The sequence below is a fragment of the Mustela nivalis genome (genome assembly GCF_964662115.1).
Source record: "Mustela nivalis genome assembly, chromosome: 7".
Taxonomy (NCBI): domain Eukaryota; kingdom Metazoa; phylum Chordata; class Mammalia; order Carnivora; family Mustelidae; genus Mustela; species Mustela nivalis.
This window is the reverse complement of record NC_139026.1, coordinates 20295170-20315928: the sequence shown is the minus strand read 5'-3', so window position 1 is coordinate 20315928 and position 20759 is coordinate 20295170. Positions and strand designations below refer to the sequence as shown.

Below are 20759 nucleotides of genomic sequence, written 5' to 3'. Positions count from 1 at the left end.
TCAGCAGGGGGCCTGCTTCTCCCCCATCTCTCTGCTTGCCTCTCTGCCTACTTGTGATCTCTCTCTATCAAATAAATAAATAAAATCTTTTAAAAAACAAAGAAAGAAAGAAAAAAATGACAAAAAAAAGTATTTTAGTTTCTTCCACTAAGAGCATTGTGTAATAAGGAATTTGGCCTTCAAAGAGAGGTATGCCCTTTATCCCTGCTTCTGGGAGATAATTCTAAATTCAACTGATAGTTTGTGCTTACAGTGATTAAGAGTGGGGCTGGCCAGACCTGACAGTCTTAGTAGGCTTTAGAAGGTGAGGACTTTGGGTAACCTGGTATTAATCCACATAGAGATTGAGTTCATCTACAGGATAATACTTAATGCATATTATTACATATCCATGCCAGGAAGCTATCATGTCCTGAGGACAAGGAGTTTCATATTTGGAACCCTCCTAGTCAATTCAGGTTCTCTTTCTATGGCTAAATCCAATTTATATTCTTTCCCTGTAATAAATGCAATTCTTAGTATAAATGTGTTTCTTAGTATAATTTACTTCAGTGAGTTCTTTGAGTTACTCTAATTCTTTTTTTTTTATCCAAAAGATATTTATTGGATTAATTTTTTTAGTTTTTTATTTTTTATAAACATGTAATGTATTTTTATCCCCAGGAGTACAGGTCTGTGAATCGCCAGGTTTACACACTTCACAGCACTCACCATAGCACATACCCTCCCCAATGTCCATAACCCCCCTCCAACCCCCCTCCCCGAGCAAACCTGTTTGTTTTGTGAGATTAAGAGTCACTTATGGTTTGTCTCCCTCCCAATCCCATCTTGTTTCATTTATTCTTCTCCTACTCCCTTAAACCCCCATGTTGCATCTCCATTTCCTCATATCAGGGAGATCATATGATAGTTGTCTTTCTCCGCTTGACTTATTTTGCTAAGCATGATACCCTCTAGTTCCATCCACATCGTCGCAAATGGCAAGATTTCATTTCTTTTGATGGCTACTAGTACTCCATTGTGTATATATACCACATCTTCTTTATCCATTCATCTGTTGATGGACATCTAGGTTCTTTCCATAGTTTGGCTATTGTGGACATTGCTGCTATAAACATTCGGGTGCACGTGCCCCTTCGGATCACTACATTTGTATCTTTAGGGTAAATACCCAGTAGTGCAATTGCTGTGTCATAGGGTAGTTCTATTTTCAACATTTTGAGGAACCTCCATGCTGTTTTCCAGCATGGTTGCACTAGCTTGCATTCCCACCAACAGAGGAGTAGGCTTCCCCTTTCTCCGCATCCTCGCCAGCATCTGTCATTTCCTGACTTGTTAATTTTAGCCATTCTGACTGGTGTGAGGTGATATCTCATTGTGGTTTTGATTTGTATTTCCCTGATGCCAAGTGATATGGAGCACTTTTTCATGTGTCTGTTGGCCATCTGGATGTCTTCTTTGCAGAAATGTCTGTTCATGTCCTCTGCCCATTTCCTGATTGGATTATTTGTTCTTTGGGTGCTGAGTTTGCTAAGTTCTTTATAGACTTTGGACACTAGCCCTTTATCTGGTATGTCGTTTGCAAATATCTTCTCCCATTCTGTCAGTTGTCTTTTGGTTTTGTTAACTGTTTCCTTTGCTGTGCCAAAGCTTTTGATCTTATAAAATCCCAATAGTTAATTTTTGCCCTTGCTTCCCTTGCCTTTGGCGATGTTCCTAGGAAGATGCTGCTGCGACTGAGGTCGAAGAGGTTGCTGCCTGTGTTCTCCTCAAGAATTTTGATGGATTCCTTTCTCACATTGAGGTCGTCCTTCATCCATTTTGAGTCTATTTTTATGTGTGGTTTAAGGAAATGGTCCAATTTCATTTTTCTGCATTTGGCTGTCCAATTTTCCCAACACCATTTATTGAAGAGGCTGTCTTTTTTCCATTGGACATTCTTTCCTGCTTTGTCGAAGATTAGTTGACCATAGAGTTGAGGGTCTATTTCTGGGCTCTCTATTCTGTTCCATTGATCTATGTGTCTGTTTTTGTGCCAGTACCATGCTGTCTTGATGATGACAGCTTGAGTTACTCTAATTTTTGAATCCACAGGTAGTTTAGGGTAGACTCCTGAACTTGCAGTTGCTGTCAGAAGTCTTGTGAGGATTTGGCAGTCTGCAGGACTATGCTCTTAACCTCACAGTTTGGTTAATTCTGCATAACCATATAAACAAAAATTAATGAACTGACATTTTCTATCCTTTCTAGTTTAACTATTTCATAAAACTGGTCAGGATGAGGGGTTTTTGTTTGTTTTTTTTTCTTTTTAAGTAGGCTTCACACCCAGCATGGAGCCCAATGCAAGGTTTAAACTCATGACCCTGAGATCAAGATATGAGCTGAGATCAAACCCAGGTGCCCCTGTTCAAGATACTTTTATTAAATAAAATGGTGACATGAGTTTATAAGAGATTCTTGCAGAAGGTATTTATCAGAAGATCTAATTAAAATACAAGGCATACCTGGTATATATTGAAATCTGCAAGTCTAACGACAACAGAGCTAGACATTAACTTAGCTTTGGACTGTTGAGATAATACTGAAGATGTTCTGGAAGTCCCTTTCAGAGCTGAGTCTTTCTCTGTGGGAAATGAAAAAACCTTTCAATTTATTGCAAAATTATTTTTATAACAATCACTTTTTAATTATTAAAACAGCTACTAGAAATAGACATGAACTCAATTTGTCAAACAAGATAATATATGTGAAAATACTTTATATATAAACTGATGGAATATAAGTTATTGCAATGATTCCTCTTTATTGTGTGTGAGTATTCCTTAAACAATAGTCATACTTACATCACATTTAAGATATTCTTGTAAAATAACTTTTACCTGAAATTCTTGTTTAAAAAAGAGAACTATTAGCCATTTAACAGTCTTAAAGATTCCATCTGGATATTATTCTTATTGATCATATTAATTTTAAAAGTGCTTTGGTCCATAATCCTATGGTCTGGATAAGGTTCAGAACTTTTAGATATCAATTATTAATTATTAAATGTTAATTATTAGATATTAATTATTAAATATTAATTTATCCACAGAAAATATCATACTATGATCACACACACACACAAACACACACACAGGCACAGACACTTAATACCAGAGGAATGCCATAATGTTGTTATAGGTAAAATACCTGTTTGTGTGTGCTGGGGAGAGGCATGTGTTGGGGATTTAGGAGGTGAACCTACATTATGATCCTTTACAGCCTGCTTAAGCATTTCAACGTTGCACTCAAATTCATGTAACAACTCGTTGGCCCATCCATTTTTTGTTTTGGTTGCATCACTAAAATACATCCAATGATTACAACTATCTCCTGTAAAATGAATGACAGGTATTTCGCTGAAAAAATGCACAAAACTGATTTATTTTATTATAGCCCCTAATGAGATTTATTCATTTTCCAAGGGAGACTTTCTCAAGGGAGCAGCCTTTAAGAGCCTTTATAAGCCTACAAGAGCGTTTAATCTGCCTAGAATGTAGGAGCAAAACATTCAGAATACAGGAAAAGAATGTCAAAAGCAAATTGTCTAAAAGGTTTCTATCAAGACCCTCCACTGGTAGAACAACATTCGAAGTTTCAGTTACAAATAGTACTGCTGGTCAACCTTCACTGAATGCTCAACTACCTGGCATATCTCCACTACAAAGAACCCCAGAAAATGCTACCACAAAAAAAAAGTCCTTTCATCAAAAATTTGTTATAAAATAGTGGCTAAAACCTATCCTTAAAATGATAAAATAAAGACTATGAAAACACAAAAGACCAATTAAATATTTTAAGATAGACATCAGTCATAAAGACATAGATATATCTATACCTATGTAGATTTTTTTGGAAGAAAAATAAAAGATCAGGATTATTAGGTTTCTCTGTAGCAAAAACTGAGAAAAGTAATATGTACATAAAAGGGTTAATAAAATCTTGATGACTAAGAATTTTACCTCCCAAAATAAGAGTTGTTTCGGTAGTAAAAGAATATTTTATGTATATGTAAGTAACTTAAAAATTAGGAGAATAGAAGTACAAGACAGCCCTCTAATAAAAATCAAAACAAACATTACAATCTTTAAATTCTATCAGGTACAGACAAAGAAATAACAAAGAATAGGAGATGGAAATTTATGAATATCACTTTCATAAAGTCCTGAAAAATACATTATACTTGCTTTTTCTTATTTTTGTGAATTAAAAAAAAAAAAAAAAAAAAGCCACACATCACCAAATAGTAGATTGGTATAAGGTCAAATTACTTAATTTGGCCATAAATATATATACTTCTTGTTTTTATTATTTGGGAGAAAAAGCCTATCAATATTCAACTATTCAAAAGCATATTATGGGGTGCCTGGGTGGCTCAGTGGGTTAAGCCTCTGCCTTCAGCTCAGGTCATGATCCCGGCGTCCTGGGATCGAGCCCCGCATCGGGCTCTCTGCTCAGCAGGGAGCCTGCTTCCCCCTCTCTCTCTGCCTGCCTCTCTGCCTGTTTGTGATCTTTGTCTGTCAAATAAATAAATAAAATCTTTAAAAAAAAAAAAGCATATTATGTATTACTTCTTGGGCTTTTGGCTAAGATTGAGTAAAAAAAGTCTATTAATGAAACTTAGATAATACAGAAAAGTTAAAAAAAAGTTCCAGGAATCTTTTTACAATGCAGCTGAAATTACTGTTACATTTTTACTATATATACTTTCTTGATTTTTCTAATATGCTAATAATATACTAATTTTTAAATTCAAAACACATCAATAACTTACTTTTGCCACAATGAAAAAAATAAAATAGCATAAACTATGTCTTCCACATTCTGATTTTAGATTTTAAATCAATTATTTAGAATACTGACAAATGCTAACAATTATACTTTCTAATAATCTACACAAAACTCTACAAAATGCATAAATATTTTCTATGGCATTTGTATCTTCTTGTAAAGATATTACTGGGGGAAAAATAACAAATGTCTTCGTTTCTTTTTTCCTTAAAAAAATGAAGTTAGAGAGAGAGGGAAGATGGCAATAGAGTAGAACTCCAGCTCAACTCAACCCAAGAATACAATTAGGTTACAATCAAATCATCCTAAGTAACCCAGAAACTGATCTCAAGACTGGCAGAATGCCACACTAAAGGAAGAGAAGAGGCCACACTGAAGGTAGGAAGTGTGGTGACATGATTTGGGAGAGAAAGATCACTGTGGCTACTGTGTTGGGGTGGGAGCCAAAGTCACAAAGAAGGGTGAGAGACAAACTCACACACAGGGGAGCACATGGGGAAAATAAATCCCCATAAGCAGATGACTTGGAAGGCAAGAGGGGCTGAATTTCATGACTTTCAGCAATCAGAAACGCTTAAAGCCTGGAGTTCTGAAGGTCAGCATGCCTGGCTGTGGAAAAGCTCAGAGGAGACTGAAGCAGCTCTTGTAAAGAAGACAGGCAAACAACCCACAAACATACAGCATGGGAACAGCAGTCTAAAGAGCACCTGAAGCATGCACTAGGGAAGTTATTCACTCACCTCGGATTGTGTCCTAGAGAGAAAGCATTCATGGAGAGACCCCTCTGGCAACAAAGGAACAGGCTAGCACCACTTAGTGTTACTAGCACCTCCCACGCCCCCCAGTAGAAGCACAGGGTCACCTTTAGAACCAGCTTACTGTGGACATTCACTACCTAACGTGCTTACACCAAACCTTCCTCCACACACTCCAGTGAAACTGCCCCTCCTACTCACACATGCCTCAATCCCAGTGTAGTGGACCCCCTCCCTCAGAAGACCCGTCCAAATCCCTCTGTGGCTCTTCAGCCATGGCAACAGGTCTCATTTCACAAGGAGACCAGAGAATACTTAGCTAAAATGCTCCATATTTAGGCCAGGGATAAAACACTGCCATCAAAAGGCAAAGAGAGCCTCTGCAGACAACTGCCTGATGGATAAAGCAACAGGAAACAACAGAGCATTCCCAGAAGCACAAAGACCTGGTGAACAGGGAAAAACAGAAAGCAGGGCACTCTAGGACCTCTTTTTCATAAGGCTATTACCCTCAAGAACAGAAGACACAGCTGATTTTCCTAACAGAGAAACAGGCACAGAAACTTAGACAAAACGAGAAGAGAGAGAAATTTATCTCAAGTCAAAGAGTAGGACAAGGGCACAGCCTGAGAGCTAAGTGAAACAAATATAAGTTACATCTCTGATAGAGAATTTAAAGTCATAATTATAAGTAGATTTAATGTAATTAAAGTTAATGATTATTCACTGGACATGAGAAGAGTGGAAGGCATGAGTAAGACCCTTAACACAGGGATAAGGAATGACATAGTAGAGATAAAAGGCTCAGTGAATGTAAAATACACCTGGTAGAATAAGCAGCAGGACAGAAGAAGCAGAGGAACAAATTAGTGATCTAGAAGCAGATTAATGGAAAGTAATCAAGCTGAACAAAAGAGAGAAAAAAGAATTATCCAAAATGAGAACAGACTTAGGGAACTCAATGATTCCATCAAACACAATAACATCAAACATAGTTTATAGGAGTCACAGAAAAAGAAGAGAGAGAAAAGGGGCCAGAAAATTCATTTGAAGAAATAAAAGAGGCAACCCTCTTGGGTCCCCTCCCTCTTTGGGAGCTTTGTACTCTATGATATTCAATAAACGTTAAAATCACTCAATAAACTCTGCTTTTGCTGCCCACCAAGAAAAGAAAGAAAACAAAACAAAACAAAAGTAAGGAAAAGAGAAAAGAAAAAAGAAAAGAAATGAAAAAAGATAAATAAAAAGACAAGGCTAAAAATTTCCCTAATGTGGCAAAGGAAACAGATATCCAGATCTGAGAGGCACTTTCCAAGTACACATGGAATATTCTCCAAAATAAATCTCAACAAATTCAAGAATGTTGAAGTCATACCATGAACCTTTTCTGACCATAAAGCTAACTAGAAGTCAACTACAAGAAAAAATCTGGAAAGATCACAAATACTTAGAGGTTAAATAACATGGTACTAAACAATGAATGAGTCAACCAGAAAATAAAAGAAATAAAAAAGTAAATGGCAACAAATGAAAATGAAGATTTATATCATGGGTCCAAACCTTTGGGATGCAGCTAAAGCAGTTCTAAGGGGAAGTTTATAGCAAAATAGGCCTACCTCATGAAGCAAGAAAAATCTCAAATATACCACCTAACCATCAAAAGGATCTAGGAAAAGAAAAATGAACAAAATCCCAAACCAGTAGAGGACATAATAAAGATAAGAGCAGATATAAATAATAAAGAAACTAAAAAAACAACAGAACAGATAATGATACCAGGAGCTATTTCTTTGAGGGGAAAAAAAAATCAGTAAAATTGATAAACGTCTAGCCAAACTTAAAAAAATGAAATTAGACTCAAATAAAATCACTAATTAGAGAGGAGAAATACCAACCAAGATCACAGAAATACAATTATAAGAGAATATTATGAAACACTATATGCCAACAAATTAGACAACCTAGAAGAAATGCAAAAATTTCTAGAAACGGGGCGCTTGGGTGGCTCAGTAGGTTAAAGCCTCTGCCTTCGGCTCAGGTCATGATCCCGGGGTCCTGGGATCGAGCCTGGCATCAGGCTCTCTGCTCAGCAGGGAGCCTGCTTCCTCCTCTCTCTCTCTGCCTATTTGTAATCTCTGCCTGTCAAATAAAATAAATAAAATCTAAAATAATAATAATAATAAAAAAATAAAAAACTTCAAAAAAAATCTTTAAATTTCTAGAAACATATAAGCTACTAAAACTGAAACAGGAAAAGAAAATTTGAACAGACTGTTAAGCAGCAAGGAAACTGCATCAGTAATAAAAAAAATTCCCGACAAACAAAAGCCCAGGACCAGATGGTTTCACAGGCAAATTCTACCAAACATTTAAAGAAGAGTTAATACCTATTGTTCTCCAAACTACTCCAAAAAGTTAGGAGAAGGATAAAAAACCTTCCAAATTCATTCTATGAGACCAGCATTATCTTGATACCAAAACCAGGTAAAGATACCACTGAGAAAGAGAACAATAAACCAATATCCCTGATGAACATAGATGCAAAAATTCTCAACAAAATATACTAGCAAACTGAATTCAACAGCACATTAGAAAAATCACTCACTATGAATAAGTGGAGATTCATTCCTGGGTTGTAATGGTGGTTCACTATTTGCAAATCAATCAATGTGATATACCACATCAAAAAGAGAAAGGATAAGAACCATACAATCATTTCAACAGGTGCAAAAAAAAACATTCGACAAAGTACAACATCCATTCATTATAAAAGCCCCCATCAAGGTAGGTTTGGAAGGAACATACCTCAACATAATAAAGGCCATATATGAAAAACCCAGAAGAACATTATCTTTAATGGGGGAAAAACTGAGAGCTTTTCCCCTAAGGTCAGGAACAGAGCAAGGATGTCCACACTCACTACTTTTATTCAGCATAGTACTGCAAGTCCTAGCCACAACAATCAGACCACAAAAAGAAATAAACATCATCCAAATCAGCAAGTAGGATGTGGAACTTCTAGTATTTGCAGATGACATGATACTACATTTGGAAAACTTGAAAGACTACAGCAAAAAACTGCTACAACTGATGAACGAATTCAGTAAAGTCACAGGATAAAATATCAATGTATAGAAATCTGTTGCATTGCTATACAATAATGAAACAGCAGAAAGAGAAATTGAAGAATCAATCCCATTTACAATTGTCCCCAAAACCATAAGATACCTAGGAATAAACCAATCAAAGAGGCAAAGGAACTATACCCTAAAAACTATAAAATGCTGACTAAAAAAAACTGAAGAAGGGCGCCTGGGTGCCTCAGTCAGTTAAGCAGCTGCCTTTGGCTCAGGTCATGATCCCAGAGTCCTGGGATCTGTCATGGGATCAGAGTCATGATCCGTCTTGGGATCCCTGCTCAGCAAAGAGCCTGTTTCTCCCTCTCCCTGCCGTTCTGCCTAGTTGTGCTCTCTTTCTGTCAAATAAAAAAATAAAATCTTAAAAACAAAACAAAACAAAACAAAAAAAACCTGAAGAAGACACAAAGAAATGGAAAGACATTTCTTTCCATATAGGGCCTCTGTCCTTTTACTGGTTTATTCCTAGGTATCTTATGGTTTGGGGGGCAATTGTAAATGGGACTGATTCTTTGATTTCTTTTTCTGCTGTTTCATTATTGGTGTATAGACATGTAACAGATTTCTATACACTGATATTTTATCCTAGATTAGAATAATACTGTTAAAATGTTATACCATCCAAAGCCTACAAGTTTAATGCAATCCCCATTAAAAACCAAAGGTATTTTTCTCAGAACTAGAACAATCCTAAAATTTGTATGGAACCACAAAAGGCCTCGAAGAGCCAAAGCAATATTGAAAAAGAAAAGCAAAGCTGGAGGTATCACAACTCTGGACTTCAAGTCATATTACAAAGCTGTAATCATCAAGACAGTATGGTACTGGCACAAAAAACAGATAGATAGATTAATAGAAGAAAACAGAAACCCCCAGAAATAAACCCATATCTATATGGTCAATTAATTTTTAACAAAGGAGAAATGACTATCCAATGGGAAAAGAACAGTCTCTTCAAACAAATGGTATTGAGAAAACTGGACAGGACCATGCAAAGGAAACAAATTGGACCACTTTCTTATACCAAATACAAAAATAACTCAAAATAGATTAAAGACCTAAATATGAAACCTGAAACCATAAAAATCCTAGAAGAGAACAGGCAGTAACCTCTTTGACCTCAGCCACAGCTACTTTTTTCTAGATACATCTCCTGACACAAGGGAAACAAAGGCAAAAATAAACTACTGGGACAACATTAAAATAAAAAATTTTGCCCTGCAAAGAAAACAATCAACAAAGCTAAAAGGTAATCTATGGAATGGGAGAATATATTTGCAAATGATTTATCTAAATTAGGATTAGTATCCAAAATATATAAAGAACTGACATAACTCAACACCTAAAAACCAAATAATCCAATTAAAAATGGGCAGAAGACATGAACAGATATTTTTCCAAAGAAGACATTCAAATGGCCAACAGACATATGAAAAGATGCTCAACAGCATTCAGCATCTGGGAACTATAAATCAAAACTAATGAGATAGCACTTTACACCTGTCAGAATAGTTAAAATCATTAACACAAGAAACAACAGGTGTTGGCAAGGATGTGGAGAAAGAAGAATCCTTTGCACTATTGGTAGGAATGCAAATTGGTGTAGCCATTCTGGTAAACAATATGGAGGTTCCTCAAAAAGTTAAAAATAGAACTACCCCAGGATCCAGCAATTGCACTACTGGGTATTTACTCAAAGAATACAAAAACACTAATTCAAAGGGATACATACACCCCTAAATTTATTACAGCATTATTTATAATAGCCAAGGTATGGGAACAGCCCAAGTGTCCAGAATAGATGAATGGATAAAGAAGATGTGGTATATATCTAAAATGGAATATTACCAGCCATAAAAAAGAATTAAATTTTATCATTTGCAAGAACATGGATGGAGCTAAAGAGTACAATACTAAGCAAAATAATTCATTCAGAGAAAGACAAAGCATGATTTTACTCGTGGTATTTTTTATTTTTTTTTAATATTTATTTATTTATTTATTTGACAGACAGAGATCACAAGCAGGCAGAGAGGCAGGCAGAGAGAGTGAGGAGGAAGCAGGCTCCCTGCTGAGCAGAGAGCCCGATGCGGGGCTCGATCCCAGGACTCTGAGATCATGACCTGAGCCGAAGGCAGCGGCTTAACCCACTGAGCCACCCAGGTGCCCCACTCATGTGGTATTTAATAAACAAAACAAAGGAGCAAAGGGGGAAAAAAAGAGGAACACATTAAAAAACAGACCCTTAATTACAGAGAACAAACTGATGGGGGGCTGGATAGGGATTGAAGACTGCAGTTGTTGTGATAAGTACTGAGTAATGTATGCAACTGCTGAAATCACTATACTGAACACCTGAAACTAATATAATATTGTATGTTACCTAACTGGAATTAAAATAATAAAAAATAAAAATAAACATACATTAAATTAAAAAATAAAATAAAATGAATTAAAGCAAATAATAAATATAAAAGGAAATGAGATAAACTATCTATATAACTTTAAAGCAGCATTTACATCTGTTAAAGAAATTATTAAGCATACCTGCTTTGTGATAAGGATAATAATCTATAGTTAACTGCGTAAAAGACAGTTGCATAGCCCCTCCAGTAATACGTCTATTTGATTCTGGAAAAAGAAAAAGAATAATAGAAGTGAGAGAAAGAAAAAGAAACATTAAGCAAGTATCAGAAACACTTCATTTATCATATTTGCAATCCAAGCAGTGATTAACTGTCTCTATTATCACAGATAATACATTAAGGATTTCAGGAAATGCAATTCAATCTCATCAGTGTTTACTGAACCCCTATCATTTGCAAGGTACCAAGCTAAAAGGTGAGGACACAAAAGGAACAGAACTTTCATATTCACAGCCCTAACCATATGCCAAGCACTGTTTTAAATACTTAATTTAAGTATACTTGCTCATTTGTTCTTCCTTACAATCCTGAGATAGATAATATTATCATCATCATCATCATCATCATCATCATCATCCCCATTTTCCAATTAAGTAAAATGAGACACAAAGAGAAGAATTAAAAAGACCAAGGTCATTTTAGCCAAGAAATATAGAGCTGGTTTTGAACCTAGGAAATATTAACCACTACACTATATAATCCTATCTCTCACTGAGGTGGAAATTAAGCCTACTGGTTAGGTAAGTTGTCCAAATTAACACAGCTATATGAAGATTAAAAAGTAGATCACAACTCAGTGTGACTTCAACATAAAAATCAAATTTTAAAACAGCATGAATAGGGACGCCTGGGTGGCTCAGTTGGTTGAGCAGCTGCCTTCGGCTCAGGTCATGATCCCAGCGCCCTGGGATCGAGTCCCATATTGGGCTCCTTGCTCAGCAGGGAGCCTGCTTCTCCCTCTGTCTCTGCCTGCCTCTCTGTCTGCCTGTGCTCACTCGCTCTCTCTCTCCCTCTATCTCTGACAAATAAATAAATTAAATCTTTAAAAAAAATAAAATAAAATAAAAAATAAAACAGCATGAATAAATCAACTGGAAGTAAGAAAAATATACATTAAGATACCACTAAGTACAAATGAATATAATTCATTTCAGACCTTTCTGGATTTTAGAAGAGATCTGTAAGATGAGGGAAATATTGTGGTGGAGTTTTCCCCTTAAATAACATAATTCAACTTATTCTATGAAGAAATATAGTGATAAATGTACAAAAAGCTTAGAAGACTATTCTTTTGCTTATTACTTAACCCTGACCCTTCATTTTGTTATTTTGGGTTATTTTAACTTTTCCACTTTTCTTTCATCTAACTAAAGCAGAAGATGCCAACTTTAAATCAAATGACACAAAGGTAGACAAAAGAAAAGAGACAAATCCTTCTCTAAACTCCAAACCTTCCTCACCTTCTTCCACCCTTTCATCCAGTCACTGATACCTGGCTGCCTTATCTGATGAAGGCAAGGTAACTTCTGCTAAACATCCGGGATCAGTCTCAATATTTACTCTTTCAGCTTTAAAAATACAGAGCAACAATTTTCAGATACATGAATCAGGTCTGAGGTAGAATGGTCAGATATTAACATTCCAGTTTTAAAGAGATCCTCAGCTTGATCCTCAAGCTCACCAAAGTTCGAGAACGACTGTCTTGGAAGGTGGCCCAATACTTATGGGCAGGAACACTCTCCAATGGAAACAGAATGCCTAGTACCTACATTATGGAACCACAGATTTTCAAAGCGACCAAAAACAGCTTCCCACTTACTCCACTGTAATTCTCCAAAATAAGAAAAACAAAAGCTAAAATAAAGAAAAAACACTTACTAACTAGAATTTAGCTTCCTAAGCAAATTTTGGGAGGATTACTGGTAAAGAGACACAAGAAATGGTAAACAACCACACAGCTGTGTTTACATGTACATGGGGTCAGAAAAATGCAGACAGACCACCATGGGAAAACATGTGTGCAAATAATTATGAATTGCATATGGACTCAAATTTAGTTTATAGACCATTTCAAAATTATGAAAAAGTTAATTCAAAGGTAAGTCTAATATTTCATCATCCTCCAAGAACGTCACCTATTTAGTCCTTGATTTTTTTTTTAAACCTAATATTACTGGTAGTATCAGGTGAAATACTAGCTAACAATTGTGCTAAAATACTAAGAACTAAAAGCAAAATAAAACTTCATACTGATATATATTGCTTAAAATTACAACTTTCAACTATGTATCTCACATGAATGATATAATTATGACCAGCTATCACACCATACTATATATTACATATGATAAACAATCCAGTATTGTAGGAAATCCTAGAAAAACCAAAATAGTTTGAAATAAGCAACTTTTATTACCTTTTTCTTTAGCATGAATATCATCACATATGTGTAGATCTAGATGAGAAATTACCAAGTGATGAGAGGTTTCTTTAACATCAAAGTCATTGAATAATTTCACAATTGCATCATTTAGATCCGGAGCATTTGAGGTCTGTGGTGTCTTCGCTTGTTGGGTAGATGGGGTTACTGTAGAGCTCTAAAAGATTCAAAACTGCCTTATCACTTTAAGTTAAATATTTGAAATTCCACAAATAAGAAAACTTAAATATCTTCAGTAATGAAATCATGAAAAATAAATCATGAAAATATATTTTCTTTTCTATCAATAACTCAATTCCCCCCAATTACTTTCTGAAGTATATGAGAATAAAGTTAAATATAAAAACTGGAGAACTAGACACAATTTGAACATGAAACCAATATATTTTAATAAATACTTGAATAGTTATATACTTTAAGTCCTTATTCTAGAAAATATTAACTACTCAAGGCACCTCATTCAAATAGCATTAGTTCTACATATTAGAAGAGAAACAGGTGCACCTGGGTGGCTCATTCAGTGGAGGAGCTTTCCCCTTAAATAACATAATTCAGCTTATTCTACGAGGGAATACAAAGAGTGAGAAATGTAAAAGAGCCTAGAAGACACTTTTCTCTATTCTTTTGCTTATTATTTAACCTGGACCCATCATTTTGTTATTTTGGTTTAAAATTTCCATTTCTTGGTTTCAACTCAGGTCATGATCTCACCTGTTGTGAGACGAAGCCCCATGGTAGGCAAGGACTTAGCAGGCAGTCTGCTTGAAGATTCTCTCCCTCTTCCCCTTCCCCACCCGGCACAGTCCCCCCAACCCCCTACTCTCAAATAAACAGATAAATCTTTTTTTAAAAAATAAAACAGAAACAAATGTGAGCCCTGTATATTATATCGGCTGTATATACTATTATATATCCTGTAAAAATAAATCACTTCTTTGCAAAGTGCTTGTGATATGGTACAGAGTACTCTAAGTGCTCTGATGCCTCTCGTAAGAGATGCAGCATGTCCTTTGAACGTGGATATCTGAAGAAGCCAGAAAGCAGAGGAGAATTGTAATAGACTCATAATTCAAATTCTTTTTTTTTTTTAAGATTTTATTTATTTATTTTACAGAGAGAGAGAGTGAGGAGAAAGCAGGCTCCCCACCAAGCAGAAAGGCCGATGAGGGGGGGTCGATCCTGGGATCGACCCCGGGATCATGACCCAAGCCAAAGGCAGAGGCTTAACCCACTGAGCCACCCAGGCGCCCCTCAAATTCTTTTCTTCCCAAAGTGAAGAAGCATAGAATACTACTGAAGTATAAAGACTGATGTGAACCTAAAAGCCTAAAATTATTCTACATTAGTAAGCATACTGTAAGATCATCTGTTATATAAGCTATAGAACTGTACATGAAACTTTGGTAATAACAAAATGAAGGCCAAATTTTTCATCAAAAAATACTAACGAGTTTCTAATTAAGAACAATTCACTAATAAAAGTATAGTTAGTGATGTATGGAAAATTAAAGTATAAATATTTTGCATTATACATATTTATATATTATCTATTAAGAACTATCTGCAAACAAATTTCAAAGTATACTCAGTAAATGAGAATTTCTCATAGAAAATGATCAAGACCCACAGTGATTAAAGAAAAGGAAAGATGAAATATAATTGTGAAGCCCTAAATTCCAGGGGCTCCAGGAAAATTTTCTTACTAATTGTCAAAGTAATTTCCATAAGACAAATCACTTATTTTTTTTTAAGATTTTATTTATTTATTTGACAGTGAAAAATCACAAGTAGTCGGAGAGGCAGGCAGACAAAGAGAGAGGGAAGCAGGCTCCTTGCCGAGCAGAGAGCCCGATGCGAGACTCGATCCCAGGACCCTGAGATCATGACCTGAGCCAAAGGCAGCGGCCCAACCCACTGAACCACCCAGGTGCCCCAAATCACTTATTTTTATTTTTACTTTATTTTCAGTTGGCTCCAGGCCCCACATGGAACCCAACACAGTGCTTGAACTCAGGACCCTGAAATCAAGACCTGAGCTGAGAACAAGAGTCAGATACTTAACCAACTGACCTACCCACGTGCCCCAAGACAAATCACTTTAATGTTCTACTTTCAAAGCTTTAATAGACTACTCCTTATATCTATGACTGTGCAATTTTGAAGGAAAAAATTCTCATGTATTTCTTTTTTTTTTTTTTAAGATTTTATTTATTTGCCAGAGAGAGAACATAAGCAGGGGGAGCAGCAGGTAGGAGAAGCAGGCTCCCTGCTGAGCAAGGAGCCTGATGTGGGACTCAATCCCAGGATCTGGGATCATGACCTGAGCTGAAGGCAGTCACTAAACAGACTGAGCCAGTGTCTGTTTGGTGAGGAGAGGTGTCCTCTTCTGTATTTCTTCAACAATGTTTTCTATCTTCTTCGTCCAAAAAAAAAAAAAAAACTGATATAAACAAAAACATAAACATTAATCTTTCTACAAAGCCTTTTCTTATTGTGGTAGATTCAGTTTTTATATGCCATTTGCTGGGAAGAGGGGGAAATGGGCCATTATGACCTCTTTTGCCTTCTGAATTATCTTAACATTTCTTGGTTTTCAATGTAGTCTTCCCTTTTAGAGAAGGAAAGGATGAAGCAAATAAAAAATTTATGACAGAAGATATCTCTCAATTTGTACAGCTGAGCAAAGGAACACTGTCAACTACTTCACTCTCTCATCCACTCTCTTGGCCTTCAAATCACGACTCTGTGGAAATGTGGTTAAGTAAATCTACTAAGAAATATTAGGGAACAAGAAAAAATCGTAGTTATAAAGACTAACAACATGAAGAAAATTGTATATATCCATTTACTACATTCTAAAACTAGGAAAACTGCAGATGCCTAGGCAAAAAAACCTGTATGGAACTCAAAATGCTAACACTGGTTTTATTATTGTGATAGGATTATAGAACTTCATCCTTGTTTCTAGTTTTCTAATCTGTATCTTTATCTGGTTTCCTAATCTATATTCTATCTAAATATATCCACATATCATATAAATAAGACCTACATTAACACCAACACTCTGTCTACTAGCCTTTAATTTCAATTACCATGTCTGTTACTGACATCCTAAATTATTCTGTGTTACAGTTTAGTGTTCTGTTCATCAAGCTTATAAAATTAAACTCCCCCAGAGAATTATAAAGATATCTCATTGGCTATTAAAATAGTATTTATTGGTAGAACGACACAAGGTTCACCGTCAATTCTTCATTTCTTTTTATGGCTAAAAGTTCTAGAAAACTATTCAAATAAATAGGTAAATCGGAATGCAAACAACTTTATTTTAGCAATATGATATAATTCTTTGAATTCCTTCAAGTTATATGCCAGGATTCATGAAATGATTTTTTAAAAAATTTAAATAATCTAATAGCAGATATGTATAGATCCTCCTTCAAAAGTGTTGAAAGGAGGGGCGCCTGGGTGACTCAGTTAAGCAGCTGCCTTTGGTTCAGGTCATGATTCTGGAGTTTCAGGGATCAAATCCTGCACGGAGCTCCCCACTTGGCGGAGAGTCTGCTTCTCCCTCTGACTTTCCCCCATTCATGCTCCCTCTTACTCAATCTCTTTCAAATAAATAAATAAAATCTTTTTAAAAATTTTTTTAAATGTGTTGAAAACAAAGAAGTGGAAGTAGAAACCACCTGACTTGCTACTTTGTCATTAATCATTGACTTCCAATATGAGTAACAGTATTTCAAATTAACTCCTCTTGTCAACCCAAGCTTTTAAAATTTTATCCCCCTCTTCTTGGACAAATCCATCATAGTAAGAATGAGTAAGAAGTAAGAAGAAGGCCTTTCATGGGTCAAGTAGGATAAGAGCAGTTTGGGAAAGGAAGAATGAATCTGACATTTTATCATAAGCACATTCTCTAACAGACCAAGTTTAAGAAAGAACATATCAAAATGGAAAGGTGTGTATCTTGAGAGGCATGTGTATGTTACATACATGTGTATGTAACTCTCAAAGACTTCTCTAGTAATGCCAAACTCATTTTTATCAGAAAATATCATGCTCTGTAACAATAGATTTTGCAGATTACATTCCCTCATCTGACCCACCCCTTCCCTCACCTATGAACTATTTATTTTTTTAAAGCCTCTGAAATCATAATTTAAACTGGAGAAGATTTTTTTTTAATTTTATTTATTTATTTGACAGAGAGAGAGATCACAAGTAGGCAGAGAGGCAGGCAGAGAGAGAGGGGAAAGCAGCCTCCCTGACGAGCAGAGAGCCTGATGTGGGGCTCGATCCAAGGACCCTGAGATCATGACCTGAGCCGAAGGCAGAGGCTTAGCCCACTGAGCCACCCAGGTGCCCCGAACTTCTTATTTTTAAGACTAATTTTTATTATCCTCTCTTTGTGAAACCTTTCCAAACTATGCAGTTGACTATAACTTCTCTGTGCTTCTATGATTCCTTCACTCCCCTTTTTATTTGCCCTCTAGTGGGGATGCCTGGGTGGCTCAGCCAAGCTGCTGCCTTCGACTCAGGTCATGATCCCAGGGTCCTGGGATCAAGTCCCACATGAGGCTCCTTGCTCAGTGGGGAGCCTGCTTCTCTCTCTGCCTCTGCCTGCCCCTCTGCCTGCTTGTGCTCTTGCACACTCTCCCTCTCTCTGACAAATAAATAAAGAAAGAAAATCTTTAATTAAAAAAAAAAAAAGAATTCTGTGTAGAAAAAACTTCATAGAAAAAAAAAAAAAAGATGAACTACAATGATTTGTTTTATATCTGTCTTCCCATTATACTGAGATCCCTGAGAACAGGGTCTGATAATATTCACTTTTACCTCTACAGTGTCTAGCCCTGTTCCTTATCACATAGCAGCTAAACAGTAACTAAGGTCAATTCAATAGTCATATGAAAACCTAAAATGTATGCTACTTCCATGTACCAAGCCAGATCACCAACAAGCCATATGTCTGAGATATATTACTCTGTTTCCAAAGAAATAGCTTCACAGAAATAGTATTTCAGGGGCACCTGGGTGGCTCAGTGGGTTAAAGCCTCTGCCTTCGGCTCAGGTCATGATCCCAGGGTCCTGGGATCAAGCCCCACATCAGGCTCTCTGCTCCGCGGAGAGCCTGCTTCCTCCTCTCTCTCTCTTTGCCTAGCTCTCTGCCTACTTGTGATCTGTCAAATAAATAAATTAAAAAATCTTAAAAAAAAAAATAGTATTTCACAATATCCCTTGTTTTTATTAAGAACAAATACAATGCTAACAGTTTTCTGTTGAACTTCAGCAACTCCCAGGGTTTTTGTTTTTGTTTTTGTACATTTTTTGAAATATTAATTCTCGCATTTCTCCCTTGACTATACCCAAGTTATTTCTTTTTGCCCTTACTTTAGTAAGTTTAAATTGTATTCTACTTTCTGAAAAGAGGTATTAGTAACACCAAGCTTTTACATCATCATTAATTTTTATGCCTAGTACAAAACTCCGAACAAAATAAGCATTATATAGACAGAAACACACTTAATATATGTTTTCACATAGATTCCATGTGTAGAAAATTATGCAGTAACATATCTAGATAAAAGATTCTTGGACTCAAAGTCTCACAATCTATTTTACATAAAGAAAACAACTAACCATTCTGATTTTTAAACCATTTACAGATTTAAGTGTTTTTCCTCTTAAAAGCATACCTGTGTAGGTTCAGGAGCCATGCTCTTCCTTTGTTCTGTTGATTTTTCTATTGCTTCACTGAGAGATTTTGCATATTGTACCATAGCCTTCAACTGGGAATCCGTTAAAACCCATAATAAGTCATCCAATATTAAAACTAACTTTGTTGCAATAACATTGCAGTCCTTTAACTGTCAAAAAAAATCATTCATAAAATTAAGCCAAGACATAAAACTCACAATGCACTAATGTTTTAAAAATATTTAAAATGTTTGAATGAAATATGGATCCTTCCTTCATTCACCAAATATTTATTGTACTCCTATACTATAGAAGGAATATCTCCTTGTATTGGAGAAATGGTGGTTAAAAAAAGACTCACAAATTCCTGTACCTTAACAGATGCAGGTGCATATTATACAGGTACAGGGCTTATATAATTTAAATTTGCATTTATAGCTAACAAATCATAAAATTACCTATATTAATAGTGCTAATTCTAGTATAGAGAGAAACATTAAAATTAAAAACTGAAATGCTATTTTAACCACATTTCACAGTATTGTATTAAGTATTATTCTCTGAAAAAAAATTTTCAATTTAATTTAGAATATTTATTTGGGTCTAGTGATATAAAACCTATTGTTGAGAATTTAATTGAGCCATGTTTTAAAAAGTCATTACTCCTTCATTAAATTTCATTTTCAATCTACGGTGAACTCTCACATTCTGATGTCTTTAAGTAACTATCTTCCCTATTTATTTAAATTAGCATTCATATCTTAAAAACCTTGTGAAAGCTAGTAGTTTTGCTTCTGATAATGGAGGTTTTGCTGTCTACATACTCCTAAGTAAGACTCAAAAGAAGAATGAAATTATAAGACAGCTAATGTTCGGAAATATTTGGCAATGGAGAATCTATTAAATTTATCAAAAGTAAAAATCTAAATATTAAATCTAGAAAACTGAAAAATGTTATCATTACACTAGGTTTCTTCAAATACTGCTGGAGGAACTATATTTCCTTTTATTGTGCTTTGTTTTAATATTCCAATGTTTCAACTAAAAATTATTTAAAATTTCCTCCTAATTCCACTAGTTACCACATGAACTGAAAAGATAACCCTGATAACTTACTCTTCGTTTAAGTGTGACTCTGATTTTTGATTGGTTGGTTATTAATCGAACGGGAGCACACATAATTTCAAGATGTGAACTTTGAGTAGCATCTGCCTCTATTCGAATCATCTGCCAATTTATTTCTTTAAATGTCAAAACCTAAGGAGAACAAAGAAATTAGCTTCAGTTACTCAGGCAAAACAGAATGAGAGACATGTAGATTTATAAAAACAACAAAAAAGCTAAACAAATAAGATAAATAAAATTTTATGTCTTTACCAATTTTATGACACTCTTGCTATATTCACTATGCTTTTATTTTAAATCGTATAGTTAAAACAAACTGTATAGTTACAATCTTCAATTATATTCA

The 20759-nt window shown here is 35.4% G+C and overlaps 1 protein-coding gene across 4 annotated transcripts in view; it reads right to left on the bottom strand.

Annotated features, from left to right (window-relative positions):
• Positions 1–20759, bottom strand: part of BLTP3B (bridge-like lipid transfer protein family member 3B) — a 106649-nt gene that overhangs the window by 45080 nt on the left and 40810 nt on the right. For all 4 annotated transcript variants that reach the window (XR_014313902.1, XR_014313903.1, XM_082739177.1 and 1 more), the window contains 6 exons: positions 20405–20545; positions 19288–19458; positions 13565–13745; positions 11270–11353; positions 3190–3372; positions 2505–2623 (listed from right to left, as the gene is read on the bottom strand). Coding sequence is in view for 2 of the 4 variants with exons in the window: in XM_082739177.1 (XP_082595303.1) it covers positions 2505–2623; positions 3190–3372; positions 11270–11353; positions 13565–13745; positions 19288–19458; positions 20405–20545 (879 nt within the window). In the remaining 2 variants the exon portion in view is untranslated. The remainder of the gene's footprint in view (positions 1–2504; positions 2624–3189; positions 3373–11269; positions 11354–13564; positions 13746–19287; positions 19459–20404; positions 20546–20759) is intronic.